Source organism: Cyanistes caeruleus, chromosome 15 (genome assembly GCF_971803275.1).
Source record: "Cyanistes caeruleus chromosome 15, bCyaCae1.hap1.1, whole genome shotgun sequence".
NCBI lineage: Eukaryota > Metazoa > Chordata > Aves > Passeriformes > Paridae > Cyanistes > Cyanistes caeruleus.
In genome coordinates this window covers 15,710,440-15,727,532 of record NC_141715.1, presented here as the reverse complement: position 1 = coordinate 15,727,532, position 17,093 = coordinate 15,710,440, and the positions used below count along the sequence as shown (strand labels likewise).

The 17,093-nt window shown below is 53.0% G+C and overlaps 1 protein-coding gene across 1 annotated transcript; it reads right to left on the bottom strand.

The window, feature by feature from the left end:
• Positions 1 to 278: 278 nt before the first annotated feature.
• On the bottom strand, positions 279 to 13,184 carry LOC147650405 (uncharacterized). The gene is made up of 2 exons (XM_086852154.1): positions 10,525 to 13,184; positions 279 to 7,044 (listed from the first exon to the last, which is right to left on the bottom strand). Exons 1-2 carry the CDS (start codon positions 13,167 to 13,169, stop codon positions 4,263 to 4,265), a joined length of 5,427 nt encoding a protein of 1,808 aa, XP_086708280.1. The 5' UTR covers positions 13,170 to 13,184; the 3' UTR covers positions 279 to 4,262.
• Between the last annotated feature and the right edge of the window lie 3,909 nt (positions 13,185 to 17,093).

The following is a 17,093-nucleotide window of genomic DNA, read 5'->3' as shown; positions in this document are numbered from 1 at the left end:
GCAGAGACCATCAAATGCGCAGCCATCAGCGCTAATTACGGAGTATCATTGCTGGAGAGCTGCTCTGCTCTAACCAAGGATGTTAGGAGCCAGCTCCGCTTAACATCTAACACAGAAGGTCCGTGAATGCTATTTAGGCCTTTTGTCATTTGTTTCATCATTCCATTCTGTCCTTCCATTTTCCTTTCATTCCGGAGTTTATCTCCATGGATTCCATATTATCTTTACTACTAGTAATACTATTATTATGTATTTTTATTGTCCTTATGCTATTTCTATTTTTCCTTTTCATTTTCCCTCTTTGCCTTATCTTGCTTTGTTATTTCTCTTGTCTTTTCATTCCTGCTTATCTCTCTCCTAGGTCTTTCCCCCACTCCTCATCTCTTTCCATCTTGTTTCTTCTGATCTTTCGTTTTTCCTACACTAAAATATTTTCCAAATCCTTGCAATGTATCTTGGGAATATCTCTCTTTCAGGAGAATCAATACCTGACTCCTTCATGTACCACTTTTTTTGCTTTTGTTTTTTAAATCTTCTTTCGATATTCTTCCTCCATTTTCTTCTCCATTCCTCTCCTACTTTCTTATTGTTGCCTCCCCTGCTCCTCTACTTCCATACCTATTTCTTCTCTACATTTATTCCTTCAACACAATATTTAAAATACCTACAGCACCCATTGCCATGAACCACGGATGTCCCTTGAGCCAGAGTCTCTTTTCTCTTCCCTACACCTCCTGTCCATGTGGAGAGGGAGAAATCTACTTGCTGTCCGTGCGCCTGCAACTTCCCCTCCCTCCAGGAAAAAAGGCCACAAGTCTTCAGGCTCCAGTGTGCTCGAGGACCCGGCAATAGTGCAGCAAGGCAGTCAGATGGCAAAGCACAGCTCTATTACACCAAACAAGTTCCAACACTCTCTGACACAGAAGCTGAAGCCCCAATTACTGGGACATCTGTGCATAGAGGCCTGAAAGACTTCAAACAAATCAGGGAATTTTCTCATTCGGGAACTCAAACCTATCACAGCTCAGCATGACAACCCCCCTTAAAGGCTTAAAAAAAGCACTGGGCAACCACAACTCCTGAGGACTTGCCATGTACCTCAATCCTTCCTGACTCACTTTCCACTTGCATGTTCAATGTTCTTCTCTTCCTTTCTGGGGGGCACTTGCTGCCCAGACAACACACCAAGAACCTCGGTATCTATGAGGTCCCACAGAAAATCTCGCACTCACCTTAGAATGATTCACTTGTTACAGTCAAACAAAAGCCATGAAGGTAAAACCACAACAAGATCACTCAGAACACTCCCTTGACCTCCTACACATCTATTTAGGGAAACGAATTTTGGTCCCTCCTCCATTCCCGCTTGCTGTCACCCACACAGGCTGTGCCTGGAAGCAGCAGAAAAGGAATGAGAGCAGGAAACAGCTGCTTTGTCGGTCCAATAGGGGGAAAATTCTGCTGATTCAACAAAAAGATGCACAGCTGAACAGGAACTAAACTACACCGCTCTCAAGAACATCAGCACTCGCTGTATGAATTACCTCTTCTGAATTGGTTCCTTCTTCAGAAAAGAAATATTTTCAGGCCAGGGAGGTTAATTTTAAAGGATATTTACCCTTAAAACTGTCAGCGTTTCTGGGGAAGATAGACTGAAAAAAATCGCTTATGTTCCACAAAAACTGGACAGCATGCAGTGCCCATTATGCACTTCTCTCACGGGGGAAAAAGGAAGCAGACCTGTAAGCTACAGAAATTCTCTCCAAGTAAATCTTAGAAGAGAGGAATCGACATCTCCCACACTGGTGGGAATGCCGCAAATATCTGCCAAGGTGCCAATGAGAGACAGGAAATAAACACAACAACTAACAAACCCAGCAAAGCAAAAGCTTGTGCAGTTTCAGAGAGAGAATAAAATGTTTTACAAGTCCCATTCTGCTGTATTGAAATACAAGTTTTGGCAACCAAATACCAAAATCCATCTAGCAAGATGAAGAGCAAAGAGATAATGAGGGAAAGATTCAGAGAAGGTTTGGCAGCTTGATCCAAACTTCAGAAAGGTTCTCTTTGACCAACAACATTCCATGCCAAACCCAAGCAACTAAAGACATACAGGGCAGATGTCTTCACTAAGAGCAATACCAGAAATAACAACTGTAGTCTAAATTATGCAGAACTTCAGGGTGTTCTCAGAGGATTCCAGGAAAGCAGCACTGTGTGGTGGAACCATTCCTGAAGTATGCTACTATAATCCTTTATTCTGCACCCTGGGAACTGGGATCTTCACAGCTAAACACACATTCTCCATTTCCCCCCCAGAAAAACGTATTCAAATCCTCCCCTTTCCCCACGTCTGGCACAAAGAATATATAGAGTGCTGCAAATGCAGTCTGTGATTCTTTGACTTTTCCCACATGCCAGGATTCTTTGTGTCTTCAGCAATTTCAAGTACAAACTGAGTTCTTAAAGGTTCTGCAAACAGTCATGAACGATCTCCCAGTCCCCACAAATCTTCAAGAAAATGACACCAAATCTGAACCACAAATCCAGTCAAGATGTTGAGTGAGTGGAAGAACTTCTACAATAGAAAACCTGAGCTGGGCTGCTCTGTAAATGTGGAGGTTTGGTGTTGTGGTGGTTTCACACTGATAGACATTCAGGGAAAAAAGCAAGAATCTAAATCACTAATCTAAACCGCTACAGGTGTGTTCATCCAGACACCAGAACGAGCCGTGTGTTGTAACAGGACACACCATCTCTACCCAGACTGACTGGGCAAGATAAAGAGCAGGGTAACAAAAGCACAACAAGATTACAGCCGCCCCGACAACCACCCCTAAAAATCCTCTCTTAAGAGGAGCACAGACACACCATGGCAAGCACTCTGGAAGCTGGAGTAACTATTCTACAATACATACAGAAATCAGGCTGAAACGCTACCCTCCCACAACAACAACACTCCCAAAACAGCAGCAAAAAATGTTCATCAGTCTGAATGTTACCAACTCTTATCCAGGACATTCCCTATGCCAGGCCAGCGGCAGCACAAGGGACTGTCTCTGATGGGAGATATTCATAACCCCAAAGGACTCTGTGGCCATTTCAATACCACCTATTATCTAAAAATCTGGAAGGTCTCCAACATCAGACGCTTGGAATTTGGGAAAGGATTCTGGGCAGAAACACTCTGGGCCCATCCTAGTTCCTGCTTTTCTCTAGGCATGCTTCGTTCCTCACTCTGTAACATTTCTTCTCGAGAAAAGGCCATCATCTCACATCTCCCATTCCTTTTTTCTGATGACATAGACTGTAAGTGCTAAACGCAAAAAGAAGGGAACAGAAACTAAACTGTATGAAACTAAGTCACAGGATTCTCATTCTGGCCTGAGAAAGCATGAGAAAGAATCCAAACAATCCTTGGTAAAGGACAGCAATCTTTGCAGGTGATGTTTAGGAAAACAGTCAAGGGGTGACGTTACACTTAACCAATGATGGCGATGTCTTGGTTTAATGACCAATGAGAGTTTTACCTCTCGGATTTTCTCAAACATCTCTATAAAAGAACATCAAGAATAATAAACTTTGCTCTCCTCATCAACACACAAGAGAGTCTGTGTCGTTCTTCTCGCCGTTCCCAACACAGCGACAATGGACCATGATTTTACAAATTATTTCCAGCTCCCTCAGACAAGTTTTTCCACTCCTCCAGAATAACATCCCAGTTTTCACAAAGACTCTGTGGGACCAACCAAAATGGAGAAATGACACCGCCAATTGAAAATACATCAGAGCAGAAGTCCAAATCCCCAGCTGTTCCCACAGCTCTTGTAGAGGAAAATGACAGAGGATGAAAAGAGAAAAGAAACCACAGGACACAATATCAAGGCCAGCTCTCTGCAAAGACAATAAGGCCGTACACAATGCCTGGGGTCCTGTTACCAGCACAGATTCCTTCTTTTGCACTCCAACGCAAAGCCCAGGTGGAAACACTTCATAGTAGACAGCAAGAACGCTGTCTGCAAAAATGACACCTTACGGAAGTGATTTCATTTTAGGGGAAAACAAACCACATCCACACCAGCAAATCTCAGCTGCGGACCGTAATACCACAGGGGCACCGCTACTCCATTATTTCTACCAAGCCTTCCCCGCCCACCAGCAGTTCCGGGACACAGGCAAGAACACTGTGGCAGATGCAAAGGTCCTTTGACATTGTTAAGTACCCGTCAAGCACCCACTGCCCTCGGGCCGCGACAATTCGGCTAGGATACCAGCAGCGACTGCCCAGGAAACACAACAGCTGGGGCAGAACAGGGAGAGAAAAAATAGAAATGGGCAAAGGAAGGACCACTGACCGTGTCGAGGAGAGCGGAGGGCTCCGGCTGCGTGTCCTTGGCCGCGGGGCCCGGCGGCGGCGGCGGAGGGAAGTTGGGGCTGAAAACCATGAGGTCGCTCTTGCCCGCGCCGTCCGCCACGCACAGGCTGCGGCTGTGGCGCTGCGAGTACGACCAGCTGCCCACTTCGCTGGCGCACACGAGCGTCGTGGGCCCGGGCCCCGACAGCACGGCCGCCCGCGGCGCCCAGCGCGACGCCCCGTACAGCACCACGGCCAGCAGGAACAGGCTCGACACGGCGCAGATCGCCACCACCAGCCACACGTTCGTCGCCGCGCTCGCCGCCCCGGGGCCCAGCTCCGCGCCCGCACCCGCCGCCCGCGACAACGACGACAAAGACGACGACAAAGACGACGAGGATCCCGCGGCCAGCGCCGCCTCGGCCGCCTCCACCAGCGACACGCTGAGCGTGGCCGTGGCCGAGCGCGCCGGCTCGCCGTGGTCGCGCACGACGATCAGCAGCCTCTGGCGAGGGCCGTCCGCCTCGTCCAGCGCCCGCGCCGTGCTCACCTCGCCGCTGTAGAGCCCCACGCGGAACGGGCCCTTGCCCCGCGGCTCCCACAGCTCGTAGCGCAGCCACGCGTTGTAGCCCGAGTCGGCGTCCACGGCGCGGATCTTCGCCACCACCTGCCCCGCCGGCGCCCCCCACGCCGCCCACGCCCACAGCGTGCCCGACACCGACACCGCCCCCGCCGCCGCCGCCCCCGGCTCCGCCGCCTCGCCCGCCGCGCCGCCCGCCTCCGGTACCGGGCCCGCGGGCGGCAGCAGCGCCGGAGCGTTGTCGTTCTCGTCCAGCACGAACAGCTGCACCGTGGCGTTGCCGCACAGCGGCGGCTCGCCCGCGTCCACCGCGCGCACCTCGAACTGCAGCACCTGCAGCTCCTCGTAGTCCAAGGGCTGCAGCGCCCACACGCGCCCGCTCTCCGCGTCCACCGACACGTAGCTCGACGCCGGCCGCCACCCGCCGCCCGCCGCCCCCGACGGCGACACCGCCGCCGCGCCGCCCTCCCACACCGAGTAGCTCACGCGCCCGTTGCCCGCCTCGTCCGGGTCCCGCGCCCACAGCCGCGCCAGCTCCGCGCCCGCCGCGTTGTTCTCCCGCGCCAGCACCGTGTACACGGCCTGCGCGAACGCCGGCGCGTTGTCGTTCACGTCCGACACCGGCACCCGCAGCCCGCGGCTGGCGCGCAGCGACGGCGCCCCGCCGTCCTCCGCACGCACCTCCACCTCGTACTCCGACACCCGCTCCCGGTCCAGCGCCTCGCGCAGCACCAGCGAGTACGAGCCCGCGAACGTCGCCTCCAGACCGAACGGCGACGCCGGCCACACCCAGCACCGCACGCGACCGTTCGCCCCCGAGTCCCGGTCCGACACGCTCAGCAGGGCCACCACCGTCCCCAACGACGCGTCCTCCGGCACCGGCACCGACAGCGACGTCACCATCACCTCCGGCGCGTTGTCGTTCACGTCCAGCACCTCCAGCTCCACCTTGCAGTGACCCGACAAAGCAAGTGTCCCTCGGTCCCTCGCTTCAATACGAAAATCAAATATACTGACTTCTTCAAAGTCCAGTGCTGCTGTGAGGTGAATCTCCCCGGTATTTGGATTAATGGAAATCAGATTTCTTCCACTCGGCGGAATGAAGTTTGTCACGTCATAGGTTACCTCACTATTAATTCCCTCATCTGCATCTGTAGCGTTCACTCGTGTCACCAGCGTCCCCACAGCAGCACTCTCTGGCAGCTGCACTTTATACACCGACTGGTTGAACTGGGGTGCGTTGTCATTCGCATCCAGCACCGAGATCACCAATTCCATTGTCCCTGTCAGAGACGGCCGGCCCCCGTCACTCGCTGTCAGCACCAACCAGTGAACGGGAATCGTCTCCCGGTCCAGAGGTTTCGTTAAAACAAGTTCAGGTTCTATATTTCGCGCATTGGAGTTCTGTAAATCCAGAGAAAAATGCTCGCTGGGACTGAGTGTATAGGTGAGCTGAGCATTCGCTCCGATATCCGCATCCGATGCGCCCTCCAGCGGGAAACGAGACCCCGGCACAGACAATTCGGGGATGCTGATGTTTTTCCGTGCGGCGGGGAAGACGGGGGCATTGTCGTTGATGTCGGTGACCTCCAGCTCCACATGGAACACGCGCAGCGGCCGCTCCACCAGCACCTCCAGGCGCAGCGCGCACGGCGCGCTCTTGCCGCACAGCTCCTCCCGGTCCAGCCGCGAGCTCAGCACCAGCGCGCCGCTCGCCCCGCTCACCTCCACGCTCGCCCGCCGGCCCTGCGCCACCAGCCGCAGCCGCCGCGCCTCCGCCTCGCCCGCCTCCAGGCCCAGGTCCTGCGCCAGACGGCCCAGCACCGTGCCGGCCTTCGCTTCCTCCGGCACCGAGTAGCGCACCTGCCCGCCCGCCGCCGCCCAGGCCGCCTGCAGCACCAGCACCCGCACCAACGCGCACCGCCGCTCGCCCATCCCTGCCGCCGCCGCCGCCGCCGCTCTGCCTGCCGGCCCCGGCACGGGCCCCGCACGGCTCCCCGCCGCCGCCCGGACGCAGCGGCTCTGCTGCCCGGCCCGCGCCGCCCCCCCGCGCTCACAGCCGGGCTCTCCGCCGCACCGGGGCGGAGCCGCCCACACGCCGTTCCTGAGCCTGCAGCGACACCGTGCGCTGCTCCGCCGCCTCACACGCTCCCACACAGCGCCCGCGCCGCCGCCCTGCGGATGGTCGTGATCTCCTCTGCTTTTCCACTTCCAGCCGTTCTCTGCTTTTATTTTAGACTTTGGGATTATTTCTTTTTTTTTTACTCTTCCGTCTTCTTTATCCCTCCTGGTAACTCGCAAGAAGCCTCCGGAACCAGACAGCAGGAAAACCAAGCTAAATCCACAAACCCGACTTACGTGGCAGTAACATTGGACCGCAGAATATTCTAATCAAGGTGGAGTCTATTGACGACCAGCTTCTCCCAGTCATTAAAGGTAAGGTCGTTGCGTACTGCTCATTTCTTTTGCCGTTGTTTTATTTGTCATCTTCTATTCTTCATTACCTCCTTGTGTCATTCCTTCATAGCATCTTCTGTCTCTCTTCTCTCACTCCTTTTATGCTCTTTCTTTCTTGCTCTCCTCCCTTTATGTGTACAGTGGCAGTATCTGTGACATACCAGTAAACTCGCTCTTCCAGCCTGCCTGCCTGCCTTCCCGTTCTGTTCTTTTTCCTTTCCTCCTCCTCCTTTCTGTGAAGATAGCATTACATGGCAGAGAAAAGCTCTCCTACATAACAACAGAATCCACAACAATCAAGCCTCCAGACACTTGCACGTGCGTGGCTACTACAAAGAGCCCAAATCCTTCAAGAATACTGAAAAAGCAACCACAGTTTTCAAGTACTCTTCTTATATCTCAGTGAAGAGCTGTTCTTCTGCCTCATTTTCCACTTGTACAATAAATGTCAAGCTCTCGTCTTCCCTTTCAGGCAGGCATGCACTGTCACAACAACACACCGAGAATCTCGGTATCCAGGACCATGAGTCCCCACCAAATGCCTCCGCTACATCAGCATGAGCAATCTGACATGCAGCCAGACTGAAGCCATGAAGATAACACCACGACATTTTCACCCAGAACATCCCCTTGACTCCCAACAGAGCAACTCCACGAAATGGATTGTGGTCCTTCCTCCATTCCTCCTGGCTGCCACACACTCAGGCTGTGCCTGGAAACAGCAGGAAAAGAACAAGTGCAGACAGTGGTGCTGCACTCATCCAATAGAGTCAACATTTGGTCAATCCAACATAAAGATGCCACAACTGAAAAGGAGTAAAAGTACATCTATCCCTTGTGATAGATACATCTGCTTTTTGTGCAAGTGACTTACCTGTAACATCACTGATGTGTTGTTCAGAAAATGAAATATTTTGAAGCCAGGAGTATTGGTTAAAAATTATATTTTCAGTTAACATTATCGGTTGTTCTGGGCAAGATGGACAGAAGAAAGTGACTCATGTTCTGCAGAAACTGGACAATGCACAGTGTCCCTTATGCACTTCTATCACAGGAAAAGCAAGGAAGGAGGCTTGAAAGCTAAGGACATTCTCTCTAAGTGAAACTTAGCTCAGAAGAGCAGAGTAGACATCCCCCACACTGGTGGGAAATTGCCCAAATACCTGACAGTTGTCAAAATACAGCAGTCTGCATATTACTGACTTTTACCAACACCATGCCTATGTGAGAGAAATAAAACCCAAGGATGAACAGGATTGGTAAAAGGAGAGAAAAAAATCCCTCAGGATCCCACTCTTCCCCTTCTTTTCCTTCCAAGGGCAGAGGTAACCAAGGAGAGGTTGTTCAGAGGTGCTTCAGCAGCATCATCCAAATTTCGAGAAGTTTCTCTTTGTGCAACAACATTCCAAATCAAAAGCAAGTAACTGAAGGCAAGCATGGCAGATATGTTCCAAACAACAATACCACGAAGAACAACATGAAGAAATACACGAAGAGCACCATAAGAAATGCAGAACTTCTGGAGGTCCTGCCAGGATCCCAGGCAGTCAGCATTGTGTTCTGGGACTCTTCTAAAGGTTTTCTACCAAAATCCTGCATCTCGTGCCATGGGAAATGGCGTCTCCACATCTAAGGAAATGTTCTCAACCTTTACCCCAGTGATGCAGACCATATTCTACCCAGGATCTCTATTCCCATCAGTCCAGACTGTCCTCTACTCATGGCCACTCTCCCTGTGATGCATTTCAAGATCCTACTCAGTGCCACTTGCAGGACCTCTACCAGAATACTCAGACACTGTTTCACCTTAACATCATGCTCCAGCTGTAAACCCCACCCTGAACATGACCCAGGCCTTTGCATAGCCTCATCCTCCCTCATCATCAGCACTAGGATTATACAGAGGATTGCACAGCCATCCAATGTCTAGTAAACAGACTTCCCAGCTTTTTGAACTTCAACCGGAATGTTTTTGCCTTTTCAGCAACCTCATATAAAAATATAACCAAGTATTAGAGTTCTTCGAGATTCTGGAATTAGAGCTGTGAGCTCTGATCCCAGTCCACATGGATTTTATTATTCTAGAGAACCACACCAAATGCTTAGACACAACAGCAACAATGATATCAAATGGGTGGGAGAATTTCTACCACAGAACACCAGGGCTGTGCTGCTGTGCAGGGTTTGACGTGCATGCACACATATCTCAATACCGTGGTAACAAGACAACATCTCACTGCTAATGTGGCCACTGTTGCAGGTTAAAACCAGCAGAAGTTGCATGGGGCTGAGTCCCAAGGGCAGGAGATGGCATTTAGCAGTGTTTAATCACACACAGGTGGATTCAGACTTTCTGGCCTGTCCAGATCCCTCAGTAGGCTTTTGAAACAATGTGGCACTTCATGGAAATTTTTCAGTAACATCAAACAGGACAGTGCTTTTCAAGCTGCTTCTCAGGCCAGCAACACAAATCCTCAACCAGGGGAACATGGGCAGAGGAAAAACAAATTTGCCCCTTTGTAACACTTACTTCGGGGCACACTCTTTCCCTTTTGAAACACTCATCTCGGGGCATATTCCTCTGCCCGAAGCCTTATACTACTGAGCAAAAGAAGAAGTCACTTTGAAAAATGAACATAGAAAAGTCCCTACTGCCTTCCCTATTATCTTGATGACTCCGTTGAAGAAACCAAAATGGGAACTTTTTCCTTGAAGCCCCAGTTGCCATCTTGCATCAAATCCCTTGCAGGGGGAAAAGAAAGGACAAAGATTTCGAAAATAATCCAGACTACCAGTAACAAAATTGGCATATAGAAGTGGAAATAAACTGGTACGAAGTGCCTGGGGGACAGTAACCATCATGGTCTGTGTGTCCTGGCACCCTTTCAAGCAAGCTCGGCTAGAAATGCAACACACCAGAAAGCAAAATCATTGTCTGTGAAACTGACACCTCCAAACATCTCTCATGGCAATTGACATGATATCACTCCAAGGGAGGGCCACACATCCAGAGCAGCAAACATCAGCTACGGACTATAACTAATCCGAGAGGTCATAATACATATAATTCCCACCCAAGGCACATGCAAACGAGGCACTGACAGCCTAAAGAATCCGTCAAGCAACCACAGGCCTAAAGGCTGTGGGGGCGGAGCCCAGTAGAAAATAGAGACAACCCACAGGGCGGATGAGAAGGGAGAGAAAGGGAGGGACGTGGTGAGAGGCGGGCAAGGTAATAAAACTGACCGTGTCGAGGAGAGCGGAGGGCTCCGGCTGCGTGTCCTTGGCCGCGGGGCCCGGCGGCGGCGGCGGAGGGAAGTTGGGGCTGAAAACCATGAGGTCGCTCTTGCCCGCGCCGTCCGCCACGCACAGGCTGCGGCTGTGGCGCTGCGAGTACGACCAGCTGCCCACTTCGCTGGCGCACACGAGCGTCGTGGGCCCGGGCCCCGACAGCACGGCCGCCCGCGGCGCCCAGCGCGACGCCCCGTACAGCACCACGGCCAGCAGGAACAGGCTCGACACGGCGCAGATCGCCACCACCAGCCACACGTTCGTCGCCGCGCTCGCCGCCCCGGGGCCCAGCTCCGCGCCCGCACCCGCCGCCCGCGACAACGACGACAAAGACGACGACAAAGACGACGAGGATCCCGCGGCCAGCGCCGCCTCGGCCGCCTCCACCAGCGACACGCTGAGCGTGGCCGTGGCCGAGCGCGCCGGCTCGCCGTGGTCGCGCACGACGATCAGCAGCCTCTGGCGAGGGCCGTCCGCCTCGTCCAGCGCCCGCGCCGTGCTCACCTCGCCGCTGTAGAGCCCCACGCGGAACGGGCCCTTGCCCCGCGGCTCCCACAGCTCGTAGCGCAGCCACGCGTTGTAGCCCGAGTCGGCGTCCACGGCGCGGATCTTCGCCACCACCTGCCCCGCCGGCGCCCCCCACGCCGCCCACGCCCACAGCGTGCCCGGCACCGACACCGCCCCCGCCGCCGCCGCCCCCGGCTCCGCCGCCCCCGGCTCCGCCGCCTCGCCCGCCGCGCCGCCCGCCTCCGGTACCGGGCCCGCGGGCGGCAGCAGCGCCGGAGCGTTGTCGTTCTCGTCCAGCACGAACAGCTGCACCGTGGCGTTGCCGCACAGCGGCGGCTCGCCCGCGTCCACCGCGCGCACCTCGAACTGCAGCACCTGCAGCTCCTCGTAGTCCAAGGGCTGCAGCGCCCACACGCGCCCGCTCTCCGCGTCCACCGACACGTAGCTCGACGCCGGCCGCCACCCGCCGCCCGCCGCCCCCGACGGCGACACCGCCGCCGCGCCGCCCTCCCACACCGAGTAGCTCACGCGCCCGTTGCCCGCCTCGTCCGGGTCCCGCGCCCACAGCCGCGCCAGCTCCGCGCCCGCCGCGTTGTTCTCCCGCGCCAGCACCGTGTACACGGCCTGCGCGAACGCCGGCGCGTTGTCGTTCACGTCCGACACCGGCACCCGCAGCCCGCGGCTGGCGCGCAGCGACGGCGCCCCGCCGTCCTCCGCACGCACCTCCACCTCGTACTCCGACACCCGCTCCCGGTCCAGCGCCTCGCGCAGCACCAGCGAGTACGAGCCCGCGAACGTCGCCTCCAGACCGAACGGCGACGCCGGCCACACCCAGCACCGCACGCGACCGTTCGCCCCCGAGTCCCGGTCCGACACGCTCAGCAGGGCCACCACCGTCCCCAACGACGCGTCCTCCCGCACCGGCACCGACAGCGACGTCACCATCACCTCCGGCGCGTTGTCGTTCACGTCCAGCACCTCCAGCAGCACCTTACAGTGACCCGACAGGGGAGGTGTCCCCTTATCTGTCGCATCCACTTGCAGGCGATAGAGACTGACATCCTCAAAGTCCAAGTCACCCTTAAGGCGGATCACTCCACTGTTCTTGTCAATTCCGAAAACGTCTCTTCCATCTTGCGGGGACAGGATCTGGAGTGAATAGGAGATATCGCTGTTCGACCCCTCATCCAAATCTGTGGCATTTAGTCTGATCACCAAAGCACTGCGTTCTGCATTTTCTGGCAGCTGCACTTTATACACTGATAGGTTGAATTGTGGCATGTTGTCGTTCACATCCAGCACGGAGATCACCAATTCCATGGTGCCTGTCAGAGACGGCCGGCCCCCGTCACTCGCTGTCAAAACCAACTGGTGGACAGGAATTGTCTCGCGATCCAGAGATTTCCTGAGCACCAAGAATAAGGACTCACCATCCTCCTCGTTTTTTTCTAAATCCAGAGAGAAGTGCTCGTTGGGACTGAGTGTATAGGTGAGCTGAGCATTCGCTCCGATATCCGCATCCGATGCGCCCTCCAGCGGGAAACGAGATCCTGGTAGAGTGGTGAATTCCGTGATGCTGAGGTTTTTTCGGGCAGCGGGGAAGACGGGGGCATTGTCGTTGATGTCGGTGACCTCCAGCTCCACATGGAACACGCGCAGCGGCCGCTCCACCAGCACCTCCAGGCGCAGCGCGCACGGCGCGCTCTTGCCGCACAGCTCCTCCCGGTCCAGCCGCGAGCTCAGCACCAGCGCGCCGCTCGCCCCGCTCACCTCCACGCTCGCCCGCCGGCCCTGCGCCACCAGCCGCAGCCGCCGCGCCTCCGCCTCGCCCGCCTCCAGGCCCAGGTCCTGCGCCAGACGGCCCAGCACCGTGCCGGCCTTCGCTTCCTCCGGCACCGAGTAGCGCACCTGCCCGCCCGCCGCCGCCCAGGCCGCCTGCAGCACCAGCACCCGCACCAACGCGCACCGCCGCTCGCCCATCCCTGCCGCCGCCGCCGCCGCCGCCGCCGCTCTGCCTGCCGGCCCCGGCACGGGCCCCGCACGGCTCCCCGCCGCCGCCCGGACGCAGCGGCTCTGCTGCCCGGCCCGCGCCGCCCCCCCGCGCTCACAGCCGGGCTCTCCGCCGCACCGGGGCGGAGCCGCCCACACGCCGTTCCTGAGCCTGCAGCGACACCGTGCGCTGCTCCGCCGCCTCACACGCTCCCGCACTGCGCCTGTGCCTCCGCTCAGTCATGGCCACCTCCTCTGCTTTTTCTTCCTACCGTGGTCGAATTTCCTTCTCTCTTTCTCTTTTGTCTTACTCTCTTCTTCATTTTGCTTTCTTGCTTTCTCTTCCTTCCTTAGCCTCCTCTAGTTTCTCAGTTGTCTTTTCTGGTTTTTTTTCTTTTATGTTTTACTTCTATTAATTCTTTCTTCTCTTTGTCCTCATTTTCGTCATTGCCTTATAATGTCCTATCGTTTACTCTCCTTTCTTTTATCTTTCGATCTTTCTTTCTTTCTTACCCCTGCTGGCCGATCGTTCGTGGTCTCCGGCGCCGCGGTGGAGATCATTAAAGATGACCGATCTGTACTAATTACGGACATCAAGCGCCAGATCATGCGCTCAGCAAGGCGGACTCCGTTCCGCATGTAGAGGTAATGTCGGTGCGTGTTGGTCATCTCGTCTGCCTCTCTTCGTTCTTTCTTCTTTGCTAATTTACGGATATATATTCTTTCTTATCTTCCTCCTTTATTCCTCCGATCTTCTGCTATATATTTGGTGCACTTTTGTAATGTAATTTATGGCTTCATCCTATTTTCTTTACTTTGTAATTTTTTTTTGCCTCCTTTCTTTCTTTCTTCCTTTATCATCTTCCTTTCTTTCTGTGTGCAGTGGTGACCCGTCACATATTACGTCAAATGACGTCAATGACTTGTCACTAAAATAATTTATGGTTTCTTCCATTCTCTCTCTCTTTCCATTTATTTCTTATTCTTCTTTGCTTCTCTTTTATTTCTGTATTGTTTCTTCCTTCTTTTCCTTCTCTCTCAACAGTCTTCTGTTTCCCCAATTCCTTCTCTTCTTCTCTTTTTGCCTCTTCTCTGTCTCTTTAACCAACTAATTTTTCATATGATTACATCACTCTCGACATGGAGTGCCGACGTGTTTTGGCAAGAGTTCCCCTTCTTCTTTCCTGCCGACTATCATCTCTCCAGATGAGGAACAAACTTCCTGCTTTTCTGCAATTTATGCACGACAGATTGTCTGTTCTCTATTGTTTCCCTCCCCTTTTAGAAGACGGACACACTCCTGAATCCGTTACCTCGTTCATACCTTCAGCATTCATGAAGAGAATGCACCGCACTCTGACAGAGCAGCCCAAACCCCAGATATTTCCACATCTGCGCAAAACGCTTCGATTACACCAAACAGCCCAGGGGATTGTTTGGATCTTTCCTTCAGAGTTTCAAACCCATTACAGCCCAGCACGCCAATCCTCCAAGAACGCTGAAAAAGCACGGGACCACCACACTCCTCTACACTATTCCTACAGCTCGATGAAGAGCTGCTCTTGCAGCTTCCTTTTCCACCTGCATGATGAACGGCAAGCTCCTGCTTCTCCTTTCCGGCACACAAGCTCTGCCAGGATGCAGCAAGAACCTCTCTGTGGCGGGACAGAGATCTCCAGCTAGGCAGACATTCTGCAGTTTGTCACCAATGACACAGCCCAGTGCTATAAACACAACATCTCCTTTCTTCAGGGAAGACTCTTCCCTTCTCAAATTCAGACTTCCTATGACAAATCCCCGATCCCTACTCCGTGCCACTCCGAGGGAAGGATCTCTGCCACAGTACACAGACACTGCCCCACCACAACATTCCTCGTTAACGGGAAACAAATAAACAAACAAACGCATACATAAATAAATAATACACTCTGCCTTTCTCCATCCTGACAAAGCCGTAATTCCCACAGATTTTGTGGCTGTGGGAAGATTTTCTACCATTATTTGAGCTTCAGGGAAAAATCTTCCACATGCCCACACAGCTCTCGCCTGCCCTCGTTCACATTCACCACCTGCCCTTGGGCCCCAGAGGCAGCGGCCCTGCGGCCACAGCAGCTCCCTCAGGAGCACCCGAGACAAGAATAACTTCTGCTGTTACATTCTGTACACAAACCACGGTTCAAAACATCATTAAATACGATTGTGCTACTAACCTGATCGTGTTCCTGCGTTATTGATCTCTGCAGTGCTGTCGGTTCATATGGAAACCTGACTGCCGAAGGCATTCAGGCTTTCCGTGGATAGAAATGATGTCTTGATTCCAGATCCATCCCTGATGCCGTTTTTCTCTGGCTTATGCCATCAATGCAAAGATGAATTCTTCTCACCGTGTATTTGTAACTTACCTGCATTTTTGTATCACAACCAGCACCAGGGTTTTCCCCCCGAGGAAGACATTCAGGCGCTTTATGTTTCTTATCCCAAATCCTGGTGGAACTAGGCTTTGAAGATAAAGAATGATCCTCCTCTCCAGCGCTTCTCTCGAGCGGAGCAGCCACGGCAAACAGCAAAAGGAGCCTCAGGCAGGCACTGCTGCCGCCGAGAATTCGGTTTATTGAACCCATTAGCACATCCTTTTCTCATTCCTAACATCCACATGGGTTTTCTCCTTCTCCTCCTTGGGTTGGGTTTGCCGATTTCAATTCTCCTTGCCATAGACCACGAGTAAACAGACACAGGAAAATCCATTCTATCAAGTAGAACAGTATTTGTTAAATTTTTCCAGATTCAAGCGACAGAATTGATGTTTTTGATAACAGAGGACTGGCGAGAAAATCCTGCACAGCACAATTTTTGTCAGGCTGATCTGGAGACATGTTCACGAAACCTTGAGTTTCCAGTTTTCTGGCAGTTTGTTTTAATTTCTGCAGCAAAAGGAAATAACGGTTTGGGTAGAGATCATTGTCTTGACTCATGGATAGGAAGAGATGCTGGGGATTATCTTCTATCAATAAAACAATCATGTTTGCTCCATGTGGCTCCTGGACGAGAGGTGTTTAAGCAGGACAGATTTTGGCTTTTGGCTTTGGATTTTTTCGTTTGTTTGGGTTTTTAGTTGGGTTATTTTTTGAGTTGGTTTTGGGTTTTTTGTTTGTTCGGTTGGTTTTGTTTTGATTTTTGTGGTGAATTTCCTTTGGTTGATTGGGGGTTTTTTCCCAACTTACCTGTTTGCTAAATTTATTCACTTACCTGGTAAAAGTAGGTCTTCTCTGCAGAAATATTTCATTTCGTGTTCATGGAGGTGAAAATGCAATGCCAATGTCAGCAAATTCGATCTCCAAGTATCTTAAGAGCTGTACTAAGTTAGGATTGCTGTATGTAAAATGTAGTAGGATGCTTTAAATCAGTAAAACAGCTGCTAATGAGATCGCAGGCACTGACGTCGAGGACATAGGACGTGGTGTCCATTTTATTTTGGTCTGAACATCTGTCTATATAATTTTCATATCCACCAAGCAGCAGCTTCGCCAAATGATCCCACCACGCTGGATATCTGAGCTTAGCTAGAAATAAAATTGTTTCTAAATGCAAAGACAGAGTCAAAGACTCCAAGATCACCGACAGGAACAGTTGTCTCTTGCTTATTCGGATCCAGTTCACGCGGGATTCTCACACTGATGAAATCCAGCTACTACCTGAGTAGCAGTGGGGTAGAGGGTGACATTGCCGAATCCTCAGGCATTGTAGCGTTGCATTAGTACCCTAGATGCACGACTGTCTTCTATACCACCTGCACCTCTAAGGGGAACCCACAAAGGTCATGAGAAAAAGCTGAAATGATCCTGCAAAAAGCACACGAGTCGGTGGAAGGTTTAGCTCTTTCAACTTTGGTCAGCCCCAGAGCATTCCCAGTGCTTC